Genomic DNA, 22218 nt, shown 5'->3' with positions numbered 1-22218 from the left:
CCATCCTCATGAGCTGTTGAAATCAGGTGGGGCAGTGTTTCCTTGCCTCCTCCCTCCAGACTATCTTTCTGTTAATGGCCCATCAATGCCATGCCACATGACTCAGAGATAACTCCCTCCGGACTATCTTCTGTTAATGAGCCTAATCAACACCTGGCCTCATGACTCATTATCCCATTGTGAGATGCTCCACCCAGAGGGAGGAACCAAGCATTCCATCCTGGATATAATCTGAGATTCTGAACACCACAGACAACCTTTCCACTGGATTTCCAGAGGACAGGAGCTACATAGCCACCACTGGACCTTCTGAGGAAGAGCAGACCCTTTCTACAGGATTACCGCCTCAGGAGGACTGCAGCCACCATTCTACCAGACTGCTACCACCACCCTGACTAACAGGGTGCCAGGTTGTATCCTGACTCTGTCAGTTTAACCCAGTGTTTCCTGCCTTTTTGGTTTTTTTTCCTTTTATTTCCCTATTAAATTGTTATTCTGACTTGGTGTCTCCCACTAGCTTGTTTTCAAACCAGTACACTGTGGATAATCATAATCTCACTATTAAGCAAAAACTGTAGTAAACTCACTATATATTCAGGATGCCAAGTCTTTTACTTACCACCATGCCTGTCTTGAAAAGGAGGTGATGGACTGTTTGTGTGACATCTGCAGCATGCATTAGGTTGTGATACGGATTTTTGTGTTTACTGTAGCCAACCTCCAGAGCTTCCACAAAAGACACCAAGGCAGAAATGGGAATCTAAGTAAAGCAGAACAGAATTGAAGAGAAAAAAAACCAAAACCCAAAAAACCCCAGCTTTGATGGATAGTATTCAGATGGGAGTATTTTGATAAGAGGTTCTCAAAGAGCCATGTGTACTTCACAAATAAACAAAATGCTAGAACATCTGAAACAGTCACTCAAGAGAGTGAATTCAGGTTACTACTTCAAACTATTTTTTTCATCCATAATTACATTACAGGTGAATCATTTCCACAGATAAATACACAGAAATAAGTATACTATGAAATGTTGTCTGAAACACACATAGAGTACGAAAAGTAAGAGCAACCACTTGATAGATTGCCCATGGAGAAATACTTCTAAATAGATTGCAGGCAACTGCCTGTTAGCCTCACAATCTAGCTGAATAGATCCCTGTTTACTATTCACATTCAAGATTTTCTAATGAAACATATCATATAGCAAATCTTAGATACTCTAAGAGGACTATCGTTTATCAGACCTCTGGGTTTTCACAGCAAAATTCAGCTTGCCTGTCCTGTGGGATTGCCATGTTTTTCTAACTCCAAGAGTAACTGAAATTACCTAAGAAAATGCAATTCAGGGGATTTGTAGAAAGGAGACTATGCAGGTGGTAACATATGCAACTGGCAAGATGGGTTCTCGAGTTTCATCTGCTCAGACAGGAAATACATTAAATGCTAAGGTTTCCACCGAAAAGATCACTGCTTTTCTCCTCTTAGGTACAAATAAGCAGAGGATGCAGTTATGACCAGACATCTTGATATCTCATCAGGCATAGGCAGTTCCTGAAGAACTATGGGATCTAGACATCTGTAAACTCTTTCCAGTAAAAGTGAGTGGGAACCCCTGGGAAATGGAAATGTCAACAGTAGAAGGGATGACAGAGTATCTGCGTGGGGAGATTGGTCAAGAACTGGATGGCAGTGTTTCCTGTTCAAAGTTGGAGGACACCTCTGTAACAGTTACAAAATTATAGAATAGTTTTGGCTGGAAGGGACTTTTAAAAGTCACCTAGTCAACCTGGCCCTGCAATGAACAGGGACATGTTCAACTAGACCAGGTTTCTCAGAGTCCAATCTGATCTTGAATGCTTCCAGGGATGGGGCACCTACCACCTCTCTGGGCATCCTCTTCCAGTGTTTCACCACTCTCACCATAAGAAAATCTTCCATATATCTAGTCTAAATCTATCCTCTTTTAGTTTAAAATCATTAGCCCTTGTCCTACTGCAACAAGCCCTGCTAAAACGTTTTTCCCCACCTTTCTTATAGATCCCCTTCAAGTACCAGAAGGCTGCAATAAACAATCCCCAGAACTTTCTCTTCTGCAGGCTTAACAACACTAACTCTCTTGGCCTTTCCTCACAGGAAAGGTGCTCCAGTCCTCTGATAATTTTTGTGACTCTCCTCTAAACCGGCTCTAACAGGTCCATGTCTTTCCCATGCTGAGAACTCCAGACATGGATGACCTGGATGCAATATTCCAAATGGGGTCTCATGAGAGCAGAGTTGGGAGCAGAATCACCTCCTTTGACCTGCTGGCCAATCTAATTGGAATGAATTTGAATTTGCTTTCATATTCTCTTGTTCTCTTTTGGGCCTGCATGCTTGAGGGTCCTATAAAGCTCATGATGATACCATCATTCTCAGAGAATTAAATGCAGTATTTCCCATGGATTTCATTTGGAACCCCACCTAGTTTATGGTGCCCCATTGCAACTGAAAGTACTACTTCAATCATATCTGGTCTTTCTTATTAGGGAAAGTGCAATGTTCACAAATTCTTCAAAGATGACTAAAATTGCATTTTTAATTGGAAAAACCAGGATGAGAGAGAAGTTGAACAAAATTCAAGATGAATGAAGATAGCCATCTTCTAACTACTGACCTTGAAACGGTTGATCAGATCGTAGCGTGTGAGAAGTTCATAGAAAATGAATTTCAGTGCATGATCCCCACTGGCATCATTTAGTGCAAATACATCAAAGGACCACTTGTCTACATTCTGCAAGAGCAGATAGAAAAGACAGTTAATATGGTCATCCCTTTTACCATGATAATTCAATTTCCTCACTTTCTCTTACAATTTGAGAATTACAGTAGTAATATAAGTGTATAGTTTCTTTTTTAATAAATTCTTCAAATCCATTTAACCAATGCAGAATCATCTGTGTACTTACAGTATCAGTATTGTGTGATTTGTGTTTAAGAAGCTTCCATTAAGAAAAAATATGCTGTTTGTTTATTCTAAATATGGCAATTCTCTACACCAGAATTTAATCACCAAAGGATGAATCCTAAAAGACAAAAATCCTGTTTTGCTTTAGTACCTGAGACCCCTATTTGGGCTGACATGCTACATTAAGTGCTAACAATTATATAAAAATCCAACAGAATTTATAACAGAAGAAAAAATATCTAATTCCAGTTGGGAAAGTTACAGTCAGTTGTAAATGACATACTAGTGCTGCAGGCTGGTCAGTCAAGAGATCAAGGAGAGGAGGTTCACTTCTCAGCTCATACAGTTAGAGTTGCAGAAGTTTGAGTTCAAAACTCAAATTTTAGGGAAGTCTGTGGGAGGTGACAGCACTTGTTATCTAGCAAGAGATGAAGAGAAACACTAATTCTTTCTAAATGCTCAGTTTCCTAGCTTTCTGTCTCTTCTTAACCTTGGGGACTTCTTAGAGAAGTCAACAAGCAAATTCAGGGAGAGATGTTATCCTGCTCAACATTAGTGGAAGGCATGACATTTTTGTAGACACGGGTAAGCAGAAGTCTATACTGCAGGCACTGTAAGTGACTACCGGTTCTATGTTCATTACCTGTGTATTAGCTAGCCTAGAAAATATTCCTGTGACGGCATGGGCATCAGAAAAGGCTGAAAAATTAAATTCTAAAGCATGTAACTCCTTTGGCATTAATGTGAAGTTCTGTCTCTAGCACTAGACTGATGAATGGCAGATCACCACAGCATACTCTGTAAATTAACATACTTCCTTATTCAAACATGTCTGTATGAATGGTTTGTTTAGCCACTATTCAAATGAAAGACAAGGCTGATTGTCCCTTTTGTGGCAGTCAGTCTTATATCTTCACACCCATGTCATACAGAAAGGCAACAGACTACTGCAGTAGAAAAATTAATATAAAATATATATAAAAAGAGAGACTCTACTCAACCAATTTAAAAAAATGCCAAACTTCTCATTCACTGAAAAAGTGAGACAGATCTAGGATTTGCACTAAAGTCTGCATTTTTTTGCAGAAGCTGCAGTATTTCATTGTTTTATTAAAACCTACCTCTGTCACAAAGCTGTGATTCCACAGCTTTGGTTTATTAAGTGAAGATGTCCTCTTGACCACAGCAGCAAAAATGAGAATGTGTAGTTAAAAAATAAGCTTTTTTTGACTTCATTTCATCTCAATCCTTGTCCTTATTAGCATGACTCTGAGGGGAATATTGATTATGGCAATCCAGAACAGCTGAAGACGTGTGTATGGTACACTCTCACACCCTTTCACATGCTTAAATCATCAGGTCATTTTACAGAGCACACTAAGCAGTCAGGTAGCTGTAAGGGATTTTTACTTGACCTTACTGGACTGAAGCAAGCAACAAAATACATCATTTTCAATGGAGGAGATGGGACTGAGAAATTTAAGATGAAATATTCTTTTTAAGACAGAAGACTTGACAGAATCATACAACTTCCTGTGTTGGAAAGGACCCACAAGGATCATCAAGTCCACCTCCTAGTCCTTTACACGACATCCCCAAGAGTAACACCATGTGCCCAAGAGCATCGTCCAAATGCTTCTTGAACTCCGTCAGGCTTGGTGCTGTGACCACTTTGCTAGGGACCCTGTTTTGACTTCTTCAAAGTAACTCCAATTTCAACCAAATCCATTACCAAACCCAAAAACATCCCAGCAAAGACATGTTCTCAAAAGAGGTTTGGAAAAAAAATATATTCTAGAGCATAGAGTGACCAGGTAGGTGCTATTTCACTCTAAGCAAAATTAGTCAGTTACTTTGTTGTTATTGGTTTGTTTTAACTTAATCTAACATGATCGCTTCTTTTTACAACTTAATCATTTGAAAACATAGAAAGAAGGGAGGAATTCTATAAGGCTTAAGTCAACTGAGAGTAGGTGATGAGCCTTCAACTGTCTTGTTACTGCAGAGGAACTCAGGAGAAGAGGTACCATTATAGATGCGTTCCCTCATAAGCTGGCTATGGAGTGTAGTTGCAAAAGAACACATAATTTAGAATTTTCAGGAGTGAAGCTAGCACTTGTCAATATGCAGTTGGAAAAAGGTGTGGGTGGACACTTCGATCCTGTATATGAAAGGCATGTTTGATCATTCTTCTTGCAATTCCTCCATATCTTTTGATGAGTTCTACTATCCAAAATGAAAAGGATACCCTAACTGTAAATCTTTCCAATGTGGAGAAATGCTGCAAGATGTCTTAATGAATTTTACACTTAATATCCCTGTATATTGCCCTATGGTATCACCTTTTTTCACCATTGCATGGCATGGTTGAACCACATGCAACATGTAGTCTGCAAAGCTGCTGTATAGGCAGCTGGTTGCTAACTTCTGTTTGTAGGCTTGATAATTCCTGCCTAAGTCAAGAATCTTGCAATTGTCCTGCCTAAGTCAAGAATTGTCTTGCAAGGATCAAAGCTTTGTTTATTTTTCAGACTACTTCTGACTAATTGTTTTCACTCTGAAACCTCAAAACTCACAGAAGGGTCCACATTCATAAACTGATTGTCACTTTGAAGACCTGAAGCTGAAAAATGCAAGAAATTCCCTTCTCTCACAGCAACGGATCCTTTTCCTTCTCCATTTCTCTCAATCTGTGTTTTCTTTCTTCCCTGTGGGATGTTGTGATTGATTCCTAAATCCTCCTTTTAATCACTGTAATCTAGAACAGAATTGAAACCTTCACACCTGAAAATTGCCACAGTCTTGAACTCTATTATTTCTTTTATTGCAAGGATAATCCCTTAGGCCAGTTAAATGATTAATGTATGTGAACTAACTAAATGTCAGAGAGAAGGAAAGGCCAAGTACTAAGATCCCCCTTATCATGTCAAATATCACAGTATTATTTTGATGCTTTGTACAGACACCCTCCTCCCTTCAATACCTTTTTATTGGGATTACCTTTAGCACTCCAATTACAGCTGGTGGGTAGCTCAAGCCGACCATATTTGAAGTACGCCTGTACATTCTACCAAGATGAAATAAAGCAACACATAAATAGAATTAAATGAAACAAAACAGACAATCAACAAAACTCATAAAGTAACAGACCATTACAGGAGACCTTATTTAGCCCAGAAAACTCTTAATGGAATATGGACCTTCTTTCCTTCCATTTTGTTGCTAACTTGCCCAATATTCTCTGTACTATTCTTATTGTATAGCCTAATTTGAGACTATACACTCCCCAGTATCTCATAGCTTGGTTACCCAGCCAAACATGACAAAGAATTTGCCAATATCAGGTCTTCATCAGATGGAAAGGCTACACTCAACTAAATAAAATGTTCTCCATTTTCCACTGCACATAACTGTACTGACTTTTCAGTTCCCCATGTCCTTGCTGGCCCACATGCAAGCTAATTCTGAGCGTAACAGAAACCATTTGTATGCAGTGAATCAACTTCAGTGTGATACAGCTGTTACTTTTGTCTGCATGTTTTCAAGATTAGTATAAAACCTTTTGGGTGCTTGCCATATGTGTGTTTCAGGAAGTGAGAGAAAGAACAAGGCAATAATCAACATCTGTAACCATATTAATCAAAGTATGTCTGTACCAGATTTTAAACTTGATTAGAAAGTATATTTTAAACAGATTATAAAGTATGTACAAGTTTTTAAACTTGTTTTCAGGACACGCTGTGTTTGGATTTGGTGAATGCAGAAACACTGTCATAGCCAGAATGTCTTTCCACAGGTCACCCTTTTTTGCCCTAAAGCAAAAGGACATGATGGAAAGCCCTCTTCTCCCATCTGAAATGATCCTGTGCAAAGTCTTCCTTCACTGCCATTTTAATTTGTCATCTTCTGCACTCAGACCTGAAAAAAATCATTCCCCTTTGGAGACTTTACATTAATCCATTCCCCAAATCACAGAATTTCTTATCCCTTTCTTTCTCCAGTCAGAAGCTCCATAGCATTCTCTTAAGAGACAATTGAAGCAGAACCCCTTTCCCCTAGCTCAGGAGAGTCACAACCTTCTTCCGATGTTACATTATATCTGAACACTTCCTTCCACTTCCTTCTTTGGGTCACAGTGGTCCAGGTCAGCTGGAAAACAGCCTACTGAGCCAGCTTTCTGCATTTACTTCCTTGTTGAGCAAGTCCCCCACTGAGAGTGAGGGTTAATTCAAAAGTAGCCTGTCAAGAAGAGAAACCAGTCCCAAGGAGAAATGAGAAGTTTAGTCTTATTACAGTTTGCTGCCACTCTTAACACATGTACAGTAACTTTGGTGCACAGATAAAAATATTGGCTATAGTCATGATGAAGGAGAATTCTGTGTGGCTTGTGGTCCACTGTCTGATACGCACAACCTCCTGCACAGAGGGCTGTTAGGCTGTGAGTGCAATTCTGATGAACAGTGAAAGGTGCTCTGCTCTTCCATTCCTGACTTGAATTTTGCTGTTACAAAATTACCCCAGAGATCTGAGAGCTGGTGTCTAATGACTGCTGACAGTTTCATATGCGCCAGCCCTCCTTCAGGCTTGAACAAAGAAGGTCAGTGAAGAGTGGTTACTTGATAAGAAAAGGTAAGATTGGAAGTGAGTCCAAATTGAAATAAATAAATGTTTTAAAGAGTTCAAAAAGTAAAATCAGTTTTAGCAACAGGTTGTGATGAAAATCACAAGAGGGAAGGCTGAGAGGACTCAATGGCTTTTTGGAAATCCTCACTGAGCTCCAAAATGTTCACATCACTTTTGATCTAGAATTCATTCCAATAATGCTATGGTAAAGGGTTTTCTGTATCTTAGCACTTCTTCATAAGAAAGACTAGATCACAGAGGTAAACAGAAGCAAGGGAGAGTTTGATCTGTCCAAATTTTAAATGCTGTCACTCCTGACCTAGGACTATGCAGAAGCGCATATTGTCTGTCAAAATTATGCCAGCTGTGCTACTAGATCTGTACTATAGTAAGAACAGAGGACTAGGTATTGTTTCAGTTTGCAATCTTTTAATGAATCCCGGGTTTTGAGGTGTCACCCAGATCTGTGTAGAAACATTAACAGAAGCACATTGAAGTGCTCTTCATTCAGTAGTCTTCTACTAGTGCTCTGAGGTCTTCTGACCTAAGGTACTGCCCTCCACCTCCTGTCATTGTGCCATCACACACTACAGATGCAATCTGCAGTACCTGGGCAGTTACTAGAACAAAGTAATTACATGATACTTTACCTTTCCACAAATATCCCAGCTTGCACTGCATGGACGATACTCCTGAACCGGGGTTTTTCCTCAGTCCTTCTGAGCATCATCCCCATTTGCCGTGTGAAGGTAGAAGCCAACCAGTCACGGACCTCTGAGGGCACAGAGTCAGACTGGATATCACTGAGCTCATCTTCCGTGTCCAGTAAGCGCCTAGAAGGATGAGGAAACAGAAGGGTAAATAGACTTCCTTTGAGAGCACTACAACATTATTAACAAAAAAGAAACTCACATATATTCTAATTAAAGCAGCTGTTAAAAGTCTTTGATTCATCAGCCCTAATAAAACACAATAGTACAAATCTTCAACTGTTTGTTTATTCTTTTACATGCTTACATTTCACATTGTAAAACTCACTACTAGGCTGAGAAACAAGAAGTGTCAGCCTTCTGAAGCACAACTATATAATCATCTACTGACATCACATCTTCAGCTCATCAATATTTCTGAACCTTCTGCTTTCAAAGGTAATTTATGGTCATTTCTAGGAATTTCTGTTTTCTGGGTTAGTAGCATACAGTCATCTACATTATCTACTATCTAACATTATTCAGAAGAAATAGATGAGTAGAAATTTAGAAACTGTCAGAAGAAGTGGAACACAATTACTATGAATACATTTATCTGAGAAAAAGTATATTACATTTATGATTGGTCTTGATCTCCTTCCTTGTCCCAGGAAATTTAAAGAATCTTTTAAATGAAGGATTGAAGATCTGTACTACACAGAATACAATATTCTAATGATTTAAACCATATTGCCTCTCAGTAATAAATCTTGGCTCAAACAACTTTAACAGTTGACATGTAAATTACAACTGGTGCTAGATATGAGTGCTGATGTCTGTAGTTAGCTCACCTAGTTTCATCAATGTATACTGACTCAAGAACAGTCGCTGCATATTCCAAATTCTTCTTTAGATCCACAACTGAAGCTTCGCCTCTCTCTAATTGCTTTACCAAAGACCGCAATCTAAAGAAAAGGAAAACAAAAATCTGATTAGTATAAATCAAAATAGGTTGAGAGTGAGCGTCAGTTCCCAGCATGAGACCTAGTACACACCTTGACAGGTGAAAACTTTTGGAAGTCTACAAGTTTTTTGAAGCTACATACGTGAAATCAACAAAAATTACTTTTCAAAGATCAGTTACAATGATGGCAGGCAAATATATGTAAGTCCATGAGTTATCACAGAATCATACAATCACAGAATGATAGAATATGCTGAGTTGGAAGGGACCCATCACTATCATTGAGTCCAGCTCCTGACTCCACCCAAGATACTCCAAGAATCACACCATATGCCTGAGAGCATTGCCCAAAGGCTTCTGAACTCAGACTCGAGTCCTGTCACTAATCATGAGAGTGAAGACATCAGTATTTGCCCCTCCATTTCCCCTCATGAGATTGTTGCAGACTGCAATGAGGTCTCCTCTTAGTCTCCTCTTCTCCAATTTGAACAGATCACATGGTCTCAATCACTCCTTATAAGGCTTCCCCTCCAGACCTTTCACTGTACTTGTGGCCCTCCTATGGACACTTTCTAATAATTTAATATTTTTCTTATATAGTGGTGCGCAAAAATGCACATGGTACTCAAGGTGAGGCCATACCAATGCAAAGCAGAGCAGGACAATCACTTCCATTAAACAGCTGTCCCTCCCCTACTCACAACTGAAATAAGTGGAAATAGAAATCACTTGAAATTTAACACAGGAGCTAAGAGAGGACAATTTCAATCCAGACATAAGAAGGAATTTGTTGAATAGTATCTGTTAACAAATGACTGTTATTCCTAATGATTGATGTACACATATGCGAAATTGTATTGGAATATATTTAGAAACACTGTTGTACAAATACTATACAAGGGTAGGAAATGCTATGATTTTCATTAGATCAAGCAGCCACCCTTAGACTATCCCATCTATATTAAACAGAATTCACTACTTTTGCATCCAAACAGTAAGTATTACTTCATATGCCTCCTCGTTTATTCTCCTCATTTCTTTCATATGCCTCCTCTACAGACTATGGGGAGTCTGCAGATATGACCCTGTAATTAGCTACCAGAAACACTGTACACAAGCCACAGGAGTCAATATTACAGAAAGAACATGACCTTTGGCTCTTCCTGACTTTTATTTAATTGATATAAATATCTGGCAGCTTCATGCTGCAACTCATTCAAAATTCATGTTCAATAACAGCACAGTGAGTAATGGTTGCTTCATGGCACCAACATTCTTCATCAAGAAGATTATGCAATGTACCACGTGCATCAATCGTTTAGAAACAGAAGTACAGCTGCTTCTCACACCATCAGCCATTCTCATGTGAAAAAAAATTACACTATCCATTATCTCTAACTATTGCTGATTTATTGAGTCACAGCAGCTGCTTCCAATTAACTGTACTCTAAGAGCCTGGTGATCATTTGCCTTTAATGTATTCCAAGTATATGGGTTTTTTTAATAATCCTAAATGGATTGAAGGGAATCCAGGCAAATTTATTAGTTGAATAATTCTGTTTCAAGGTGGCTGAACTAATCTTGAAATTCAGTCAATTTCACCTCTAGCACTCAGGAACATGATTTAGCAAGAGCTTGGCAGTGCTGGGTTAATGGTTGGACTTCATGATCTTAGTGGTCATCTCTAAGATCAACTCATTTGTGATAACATTCCTTTGATAGCCAGCTCAAATAGCTTTAAAAAAATATTAAAAAAAAACCACAAACTTTAGAAATTAACAAAATAGTAATCAGAAGTAGATCTGACTGCATAAAAACTGGCTTCAGTATACACACACAAAACCATCAAGAGTTGCTCCCAAAGTTTGGAAGATAAACATCTGCTGAACTGAAAGACAAAACCCTGCCTTCTGATCTTCCGCATGTTCCTCACTCTTCTCTGGAAAACCACCATAATTATGGGTAAGAAATTCTTACTAAGTTTGAGAAATAGATGTTCATTGTGCAGTGAACTGTATCAAAGAATTCCTACACAGAAATAGATGTGCATCTGCCATCTCACTATAATGTACAAATTTGATAAATCTGATATTCTGGAGTCATATCAGAGTTAGACAGCATGTGCAGACTATCTAAGCATGAGCACATAGAAGGTCTGACAGACACCCCACAACAGTATCTGCCTGCCTGTTGGGGTGTAAAAAAACTGTAAAGTAAATACACAGGCTACTTAACACTGTCCAAAAGCATCAGAGCAGACTACATGTGGTTATATGTGTAATGGATATATGCAGTAGTTTCAGTCATCTGGGTGGACAGATGTGTCCACAGTTTGCATAGCAAGTCCCTGAGACCCATTCAAACAGAGGATTGGTGGGAGAGGTACAGCATACACAGGAAGTAACCCAGAAGCTCACCATCTCTTTTTACAAGAGTCAGCAGGTATTATTCATTCCACAGTCTGCGACATCTTAATCTAAGGCTCTGCATATATATAGAATGTATGTACCACTGAGGAAAAGACCCAGCCTAGAAAGCCGGTTTAAATAGTAATCCTCAAAATGAAACTAAAAATAGAGTAACTGGTAGCCTGTGACCCAATGGATTTGTATTAGGCTGGATAGCCATCTTCTGTCACTTCTTTTGTATACAAAAAATGCAAGTCACAACATTCAGAAGAAATAAAAACATGTTTGCAAAGAGCAAACACACAGTACTGCTACACCGGCATTTTTCATCCAAAAAATTTATATGCAATTTCCCAAGTAATTGCTTTGCCTTGTTCATGTTTCCTGAAATATCCTTCTTCATTTGAATAAAAACACAAACATTAAAAATTTTGAGTAATCAATTATTTTTTTATTATTAGAAGCATGAAAATGCAACAATAAGTTCAGTGGCCTTGGCAGGATGGTAAAAAGCTTGTTTCAACTCACCTTGAGTCAGATAAACTTTTGACAACATTAGTCAACTATAAGTGAAACCTTAAATAGTTTAGGTTTTCACTTCACATTTATAAATTTCTTCATGCCTATGAAGTCCTGCACCGGAAACTTTAGCAAACTTTGGCTTACTGAATGATTTTCAATAAAACAACAGCCTAGGCACTTCCTCAGCACCAATTCCTGTAAATTACCCTTGTCTCCCTCTCCTGCTACCTAAAACTCTAAAGAATGTGTACTCTTCCAATATGCAAACACCTCCCCCATTCTCAGGTTTTGAACTTTGGGAACTGAATCAGAAAATATAAGCAGTTAAAATGATTGGTCATGTTTTAGGGGTTTTTTTATTCAAGTCAACTGCTTCACCTAGCACTAGCCTTTTATAGAAATCACGTACACAGATGTTCATGGAAGTCACTGGAGATGGATACCTATGATAAACCAACTGCCTGTCATACCGCCTCAGGAAAGGGTGCACTGCCTCTTTGATGTGCCTGCCTTCCCCCACTAGTGAGAGAAATGAGCCAGAAGATTATCTTAGGTGATCATTGTGGTTTCAGACAGCTAAGATGAGGTGAGATGACTCATTCCACTGATTAAATGTGAGAGCTGAACAAGGATAAATTTCAGATGTGGGAGAGAAAGAAAGGCTGCTATATTCTTTTTTCACAACCAGCAATCTGCTAATTGGTATTTCCCAAAGCAAGCCTTCCTTTTGGCAGGCTACTTCTTTTTGAGATGTTAGTGTGAATTAGTTTTTTGGGGAAACTGTTCAAACACAATGCAATCACTGAATTTGTAGACAACGACATCCAAAGACAACAAATGAAGTCTTCCAAAATTAAGCATTTTCAAACCACTGTTGCCTTTTATAAAAAACCAACCTCCAATATAACACATCAGACACAAATCTAACAATTTTTAATTTGCATCTTTAAAAATAGCTGAAATAAATTTTCTATAAATATATTTAATATATAATAAATAGATAACATATGATACATATAATAAAACCATACGCAACAAGATCACCTGCCCTGGACTTCAGAGGAGCAGACTTTGGCCTCTTTGGGGACCTACGTGGTAGAGTCCCATGTGCTAGAGCCCTGGAGAGAAGAGGGGCTCAAGAACACTGGCTAATATTCAAGGATCACTTCCTCTAAGATCAGGAACTATGTATCTCAACAAGAGTACACGGGGCAAAAATGCCAGGAGGCATCCATAGATGGATAAAGAGTTGCCGAGCACCTCAGAAATAAAAAAGAAATTTACAGAAGGTAGAAGCAAAGACAAGCTAAGGCCCAGTTAGAACTGAGTCTGGCCAGAGATGTCAAAGACAATAGAAAGAGCTTCTATAGGTATGTTGCTAACAAAAAAAAAAAAGATTAGGGATAATGTGGGCCCTCTCCAGAAAGAAGTGGGAAACCTGGCTACCTGGATAAACCTGGAATATTGAGAAGACTGAGGTTCTCAATGAATTCTATGCCTCAGTCTTCCACAGGAAGTGCTCCAGCCCAAGTCATGAAAGGCAAATGCAAGGACTGGGAGAACGAAGACCCTAAGACCACTGTAGGAGAGAATCAAGTTCGAGACCATCTAAGGAACCAGAATGTGCACAAGTCTATGGGATCTGATGAGATTCATCTGTGGGTCCTAAGAGAACTGGTAGACAAAGTTGCTGAGCTACTATCCACCATATTTGAAAAATTGTGGCAGTCAGGTGAAGTTCTTGATGACTGAAAAAAGGGAAATATAACCTCCATTTTTTAAAAAGGGGAAGTGGAAGACCCAAGGAACTACAGACAATTCAGTCTCACCTCTGTGCTAGGCAAGATCAAGGAGCATTCTCCTGGAAACTATGTTGGTAAACAAAGAGATGACAGGTGATAACCAACATGGCTTCACTAAGGGGAAATCATGCCTGACAAGTTTGATGGCTTTTTGACAGGACTACAGAGTTGGTGGATGGGGGCAAAGCAACTGACATTATCTACCTGGACTTGTGCAAAGCATTCAACACTGTCCCACATGACTTCCTTGTCTCTAAACTGGAGAGACATGGATTTGATGGATGGACCACTTGGTGGATAAAGATTTAGCTGGATGGCTGCACCCAAACAGTGGTGCTGTAATGGCTCATTGTCCACATGGAAACTCATGACAAGTGGTGTCCCTCAGGAATTGGTGTTGGGGCTGACACTGTTCAACATCCTTGTTGGCAACATGAACAGTGGGTTTGGTGTACCCTCAGCAAGTTCATGGATGACACCAAGCTCTGTGGCAGTGCAGTCAATATGATGGAGGGAAAGGATAATGCCATCCAGAGGGACCTCAACAGGCTTGAGAGGTGGGCCGATGCAAACCTCATGAGGTTCAACAAAGCAAAGTGTAAGGTCCTCCACCTGGGCTGGGGCAATCCCAGGAACACCTACAGGTTGGGCAGAAAAGTGATTGAGAGCAGTCCTGTGAAGAAGGATTTGGGGGTGACAGGTGAGGAAGAACTCAACATGAGCCAGCAGCGTGTGCTCACAGCCCAGAAAGCCAATCCTGGGCTGCATCAAAAGGAGCACAGCCAGCAGGTCAAGGGAAGTGATTCCCCCTGTACTCTGCTTTTGTGAAACACCACCTGGAATACTGCATACAGTTCTAGTGCCCCCAACATAAGAAGGACATGGAACTGTTGGAACGAGTCCAGAGGGCCACAAAGTTGATAAGGGGACTAGAGCCCTTCCCCTATGAAGACAGGCTGAGAAAGTCAGGGCTATTCAGCCTGGAGAAGAGAAGTTTGCATAGAGACCTCATAGCAACCTTCCATTATCTGAAGGGAACCTACAGAAAAGCCAGAGAGGGACTCTTCATCAGGAATTCTAGACATAGAACAAATAGTAATGGGTTCAAAGGAGGGAAATTTGGGTTAGATATACAGAAGAAATTCTTTTTTTTTGAGGGTGGTCAGGTACTGGAACAGGTTGCCCAGAGAAGTTGTGGATGCTCCATCCTTGAAAGCATTACAAGTGCAGCTGGAGGGGGCTCTGAGCAACCTCATCTAGGGGAAGAAGTCCATGCTCATGGAAGGGGAGTTGAAACCTGTCCTAGTTCCAGCAAGGACAGGGATGATTTTTTCAGTAACCAAGAGGGAACATGTCTAGAACCTGGAGGTTATTCTGTACCACCTCACATCATTGCTGGGGGAAAAGGGAGTCTTACAGGGTTAAGAGGTCTTTTCTGGTCTGGGTGTGTGGCTGCAGTTGGGTCTGGCTCTGCATTGAGCATTTTGCCTGTGAATCATTCTCTCTCTTTTGTAGGCTTTTGTTTTTAGTATTGTTGCTGTTATGGTTTGTTTTCTTATCTAACTGCAGTTTCCAGTAAATTGTTCTTATTTTAACCCATGACCTTTACCTTTTGTACCTCCAATTCTCCTGTCCAGCCTGCCACAGAGGGCAGAGGGAGGGCGAGGCGGGAAAGAAAATGAGCAACAGCATGGTCTGGAGAGTCTCAGTAGACACTTAATTGGGAAGTACCATTCCACCTGCTCTCAAGAGACAGTACAACCACAATGTATGTGCTTTTACCTGCATGACCACAGAAAGGACATGAGGAAGTGAGATGGAAAACCCACCTCTCCCCTAGCAGCACAGGTGTGTGAGTGGAGAGAAAGGACAACCACCACAGGAAATTCTTCAAGGATAAATGCTGCTCCAGTTTCCAGTGGGCAAGTCCTCAGACAGAATGGAAGGGCTGAATGGTATTTCTGATCCTCTTGAAGGGACCTCAAGTTCATATTTACAAGACATGAACAACAACTACTATGACTAGAACTAGAGGGGCCTTGTCTCCAGCAGGAGGAAAGGGACAACTGGATCTATTGGACTGTGTGGATCTGATGGCCTGGTGCATCAGACCTGCAAGAGCATGAGGCTTTAGTTTAGCACACAGTGTACCCTGATGCCATCAAGATCTGTAGGGGCAGAATCTAACTCTGTTTCTGAGGTGACAGCTGACAGGATGGGAGCTAAAGTGAGCCTGACAGGGATGAATGGCAAAAACACCCCATTCTGCTTGACCCAAGAGGCCCTGTGTGTCCTTGGCATAGATTAACTCAGGAGAGGGTATTTCAAGGACCCAAGAGGGCATTGTCGGGCTTTTGGGATAGCTGCTGTAGAGACAGAGGAAATTAGACAGCTGAATACTTCATCTGGTCTCTTAGAGGACCCTTCTCATTAGTCACGCAGGCTCAGGGCGGGGTTTCTTCTCTGGTCAGCAGCAGAGTGATTAAAAAGGATTCTAGGGAGTGCGGCGAACAGGAGCAGGCAAACAGGAGCGGGGCACATCTCTGAGGGCGTGGCACGGCAGTTTGCGCCACAGTTTGCACAGGCAGGGTGAGCAGGCAGCATTGCAGGTTTCCTCCTGCTAGTGGGGTTTTTAGTTGTTTGTTGCGATTTTGTTGGTTGGTTGGTTTGGGGTTTTGTTGTTAGTAATGGTTTTTACACAATCAAGGGCTGCAGTTAGTAAAAGTGTATGTAGCCAAACAGAACCCTCCAAGAAGGATGCGTCTGTCCAGACCCCTTCCTGTGAGGAGTGTTTGAGCTTGTCAATGGTACCAGTGCGATGCAAAAGAAGCCTACCTGCGGTGTGAACAGGTGAATGATCTCCTTTCGCTGGTGGCTGAGCTTAAGGAGGAAGTAGGAAGACTAAGGAGTATTAGGGAGAGGGTAAGGCAGTTCTGTGCTCATGGCACAAGCTCTGGCGTGCCCTAGATCAGAGAGAGTCCAGCTACATTACTTCTGTGCGTCGCAGAAGCGACTTTGGCATCAGGAAAGGTGCTGCTGGCTGAGCTAGCTGGCTTCTTTGCAGAGGAGACACAGCAGGAGCCAATAATTTAGGCTCACGTTAGTTCGGAGATAAAGGAAGAGAGATGCGGTTCTGGTCTGGCTCCTAACAGGTTTATTGTCAGAAGTTTAGCAACCAGAACATGGCAATGATCTTAATCTGGGATCCCGCCAAGAGGCTTTTCCCTCAGTTTTATAGGGGGTTTGAAAACCGCAGGAAAAGGGGAAAACAACCAATGAGTTACAAGCCAGGGGGAGGATACAATTCAACAAGAACCAATGGGGGAAACAGAGAGGCAGGAGTTATAACAAAGAACCAGTGAACAACCGAGTAACCGAGAAATTTCCCAAACATGGGGAGGCGGCTTGGACCCAGGCACAGCCCCAGGGGGATGTGGCTTAAGCTTCTGAGCCACCCCTCGACCTACCCTCTGAGTCTGTGTCTTGGGGAAACTCAATCCAGGGGAGGGCTTGGGATTGATTGGCATCTCGCTGCCCCCGCCCCGCAGTGGGCTGGGTCATAGCAACAAGAGGGAAATAGATTGGTGGAGTTCTGCCCTTCCATCCTTGAGGGAAGCCTGCCAGGAGTCTGAGGACTCCCATGCCTCCCACTGTCAGGCAATAGGAGGACACCTGGTGGATGAAGGGGAATGAAAATGGGTTCCTGTTTGGGGAGGTAATAAAAATTCCTCCCGACCCCCATCACCTATCCAGGTGCCACTTCAGAATAGGTATGAGGCCCTGGATCTAGAGGGTCAGCCAGATGACACAGAAGGAAATGATATGCCCAGTGGGCCTCCCAATTACACTTCATTTGTCAGACGGATCACCACCTCTAACATTAAAAAGAAAAGGGTAGTTGTAGTAGGTGACTCCCTTCTGAGGTGAACAGAGGGCCCCATATGTCAACCGGACCCATCCCACAGAGAAGTCTGCTGCTACCCTGGGGCTCAGGTACAGGATATTACTGAGAGACTCCCTGGGCTCATTCAGCCCACTGATTATTACCCACTGTTGATACTCCAGGTTGGCAGTGATGAGATTGAAAGGGAAGTGTTAGGGCAATTAAAAGGGACTTTAGGGCTCTGGGTCAAGTGGTCAATAGGCCAGCAGCACAGATAGTGTTCTGCTCAGTCCCTTTGGTGGCAGGGACAAATGACAAAAGGAATAGAGGAGCCCACATTATCAACAAGTGGCTCAAGGGTTGGTGTCATCAGGCAAAGGGTTGGGTTCTTTGATCATGCAGCAACTTTTATGGCACCTGGCCTGCTGGAACCAGATGGGCTCCATCCCTCTGTTAAAGGCAAAAGTTTTCCAGCCCATGAAATGGTGGAACTCATTGGGAGGGCTTTAAATTAGGTTTGAAGGAGGAAGGGAATGCAGCTGGGCTCTCCGGAAGCAGGCCCAAGGTGGGTAAGCCAGAGTTAGGGGTGAAATCAGCAGCCCAGCTGAAGTGCATGTACACTAATGCACGCAGCATGGGTAACAAGCAAGAAGAGCTGGAAGCCATGGTACAACAGCAAAGCTATGATGAAGTCATCATCACGGAAACGTGGTGGGAGGACTCACATAGCTGAAGCAGAAGGAAATGCAAGAGCTGATGAATTGACAGTAGCTGTTGTTAATACCCCGCCTAACATTTTTGAACAAGCACAATAGAGTCATGCTTTTTTTCATCAAAATGCGCAAGCACTCATGCAAATGTTTCATCTTTCTAGGGATCAGGCAAAAGCAATCATAAGTGCCTGTCCTGGCTGCCAACTTGTACAGCCTCCTGTTTCAATAGGAGCAGTCAATCTGCGAGGATTGCAAAGCTTGCAATTGTGGCAGACAGATATCACCAAATACCCGTCTTTCAGGAAATTTAAAAATATCCATGTATCAGTGGATACTTTTTCAGGTGCAGTCTTTACTTCAGTGCATGAAGGGTTCCTCAGCTTCCCAAAGCATCTTCTGAACCTCAGGAATTAGAAATCCTTGGTTCTACATATATGACCTTTTGTGTGAAATTTAATTATACAAACAAGAGTCAAATCTTTAAAGTGTTGGAGAATGATTAGAGGATCAGGGACATGGACCATTGATAAAGGGTAAAAATCAATAACAGAACTGTACAAGCAAAAGCCTGCACAAGAAAATGCCTCCATGAGAAAATGCCTGTGTGAGAAAGAGGCCTGAGAACCAAAAGGGAGTTTTAAGGAGGTACAGTGCTGTGCTGATAAGATATACTGACCATGAGAAGGCAGGAAGATCTTTGATCTCTCAAGTCAAAACATAAATAATAGAAGCTTGCCAAATGTAGTCTTTTATCTAACCCAATTATGTAGAAGTAAGAATGCGCTTTTGTAAGCTTAAACCAATCAAGAACTGACAAGCATATATACTGACACTATATAAGTGCCTCTGTATTGCCAATAAACGAAGCTTGCTTTATCAATCACATTGATTGTCTGCATGGTTTCCCCCGCCAAAAGTCAGCATAAAAGCACATGTCCATGTGCTAATGATAGGAAATCAATTGCAGCCCTGTTCTGCAAAGTTGCATGTCTGACATCTTTGGTATCTGTTAACATATCACTTAATGTAAGGGAAGTAGCATTGAATTCCTTACTCAGCCAACACCGTAGTTGGTCTAATTGTTTCAGTGCTACTCCTGAAGCAAGTTGTGGTAAAAGAAGAGCTGCTGAGAGCCTTTTTACAGGACCCCAGGGTACAAAATTATCATTACAATCTGGCTTATACTGAAGAATAGACCTTTTACTTTTATGTCTCATAAAAGCAAGCATTTTTGCACTGGGTGTTAGCAAAGTAAGTTTTCCCAGGCTACATGGTCCACCAGTGATATATGCTGGGATAGCAGGCCAAACTCTATCTCCACAAATGAAATATACTCCACATGGTAATTGAAAAGGAGTATCATATACAGAATAAACTAAAGAAGTATAATTTCACCATAAGGTTGATTTTTATATAAATTGGGATAAGGAGTAACATCATTAATTAAAGAAGAGACAGGAAACGGAGAAGAGGTGGAGGGGTGGCTCTTTATATTAGGGAGGCTTTTGATGTCATGGGTATTGAAATCAATGATGATGAAGTTGAATGCCTATGGGTAAGGATTAAGGGGAAGGCCAACAAGGCTGACGTCCTGCTGGGAGTCTGTCATCAACCACCCAACCAGGAAGAAGAGGTGGACAACTTATTCTACAAGCAGCTGGAGAATGTTTCAGGATCACCAGCCCTTGTTCTTGTAGGTTACTTTAACCTAACAGGCATCTTTGGGAACTTAATGCAGCAGAAAGGAGGCAGTCCAGGAAGTTCTTAGAATGTGTGGAGGACAACTGTTGGAGTTTTAAGAGTTCTCCTAGTTTTTTTCTGTTAAAGGAATTTTCCCCCATAGCATTGCTAGGGAAACAAATGGCCAGGTGCTTAAGAAGAACAAAAGACCTGGCTGCTCTTTTTGTTTCACCTGGGTGTGTTGTCAGTTCTGTCTCGGTGTCCAGAGAGAGAGGAAGCTGTTTTTTCTACGGCCGCTTTTTCTTTCTGCTGGAGAAACACTGGGATCCCAAGCCCGCCTTCCCTGCCCCGCTCGGAGCCGGGCTGTGGCCGCCCTGCCCCGCCGCAGCTTCAAGCCTTCGCTATGTTGTAGCCATGCTCGCCCTGCCTGCCTAGACCTCTGGGGGGGTTCTCCGTTTCGATACACCTCGTCTGCCATCCGGGATTTGTGCTCGTCCCTGCTGCTCCAGCCTGCTGTTCCCGAGGGTCCAGCCGGACACCGGGGCCAGCTGCCCAGGGGTTTGTGAAGCCTTTGTTCCATCCCTCCCTGGGATCCCAGGGCATCAGTGCCGCGTGCTCCCCGAGCTCGCTCCGGAGCGCCCCCTGCAGCCGCGGGGGAACCATCGCACCTGCCCTGCTCACCGGGAGCCGCCAGCGCCCCTGCCGGCTGCGAGCGGAACTGCACCCGAGGGGAAAGGGCCTGACAGCCGAGAAAGCTGGGACTGGGTTTGTGATTGTTTGCTGTTACTGCCATAGTTATTGTTGTCTGTTTGACTGGTTATACACATATATAATAGTAAAGAACTGTTATTCCTATTTCCCACATCTTTGCCTAAAAGCCCCGTGATTTCAAAATTACAATAACTCGGAGGGAAGGGGGTTGCATCTTCCATTCCAAGGGAGGCTTCTGCCTTCCTTAGAAGACACCTGTCTTTCAAACCAAGACAACAACTTTTTGTCACAGCTGGTGAGTGAGCCCATCAGGGAAGGGACTATGCTGGATCTGTTGTTTGAAAATAGAGATGGGCTGGTGGAAGATGTGATGGTTGGAGGCCGCTTGGGGCATAGTGACCATGAAATTATAGAGTTCTCGATATTTGGTGAAATGAGGAGGAACACCAATAAAACTTTTACATTGGACTTCTGGAGGGCAGACTTTGGCCTATTTAGGAGATTTATTTGGAAAGTTCCTTGGGAAGCAGCCCTTAAAAATAAGGGAGTCCAGGAAAGGTGGGCTTGCTTCAAAACAGAGATCTTGAGGGCACAGGAACAGACTGCCCCTGTGTGCCGAAAGATGAGGCGATGAGGCAAGCGTCCAGCCTGGATGGGCAAGGAGGTTTTGAAGGAACTTAGGAATAAAAAGAGGATGTATCATCTTTGGAGGGAGGGTCAGGTCTTTCAGGAAGTATGTAAGGGGGTTGCTAGGGCATGTAGGAAAAAAATTAGAGAGGACAAAGCTCAGCTAGAATTCAACTTGGCAACTCTTCTGAAGGATAATAAAAAATGTTTTTACAAATAGATTAATGGCAAAAGGAAGGGTAAGACCAACCTCTGTTCTCTACTGAATGCAGGAGGGAACTTAATAACTACAGATGGGGAGAAGGCGGAAGTGTTTAACGCCTTCTTTGCCTCAATCTTAAGTGGGAAGATGGCTTGTCCTCAGGACAAATGTCCTCCTGGGTTGGCAGATGGTGTTAGGGAGCGGAATGGTCCCCTGTTATCCAGGAGGAGGAAGTCAGAGAACTGCTGAGCTGCTTGGGTGTTCATAAATCTATGGGAGCAGATGGGATCCATCCCAGGGTGATGAGGGAGCTGGCAGATGTGCTTGCAAAGCCACTCTCCATCATTTACCAACAGTCTTGGCTCACTGGTGAGGTTCCAGACAACTGGAAGATGGCCATGTGACGCCCATTCACAAGAAAGGTAGGAAGGAGGATCCTAGTAATTA

At 42.1% G+C, this 22218-nt stretch overlaps 1 protein-coding gene across 4 annotated transcripts in view; it reads right to left on the bottom strand.

The window, feature by feature from the left end:
* Positions 1–22218, bottom strand: part of PDE1C (phosphodiesterase 1C) — a 369889-nt gene that overhangs the window by 100381 nt on the left and 247290 nt on the right. For all 4 annotated transcript variants that reach the window (XM_048296129.1, XM_048296137.1, XM_048296146.1 and 1 more), the window contains 5 exons: positions 9111–9224; positions 8221–8403; positions 5948–6014; positions 2657–2773; positions 620–760 (listed from right to left, as the gene is read on the bottom strand). In XM_048296129.1, coding sequence (XP_048152086.1) covers positions 620–760; positions 2657–2773; positions 5948–6014; positions 8221–8403; positions 9111–9224 — 622 coding nt within the window. The remainder of the gene's footprint in view (positions 1–619; positions 761–2656; positions 2774–5947; positions 6015–8220; positions 8404–9110; positions 9225–22218) is intronic.

This window comes from Corvus hawaiiensis, chromosome 1 (assembly GCF_020740725.1).
Source record: "Corvus hawaiiensis isolate bCorHaw1 chromosome 1, bCorHaw1.pri.cur, whole genome shotgun sequence".
In the NCBI taxonomy this organism is placed as follows: Eukaryota; Metazoa; Chordata; class Aves; order Passeriformes; family Corvidae; genus Corvus; species Corvus hawaiiensis.
The sequence above is the reverse complement of the archived record's forward strand: the minus strand, read 5'-3'. Positions and strand labels throughout refer to the sequence as shown.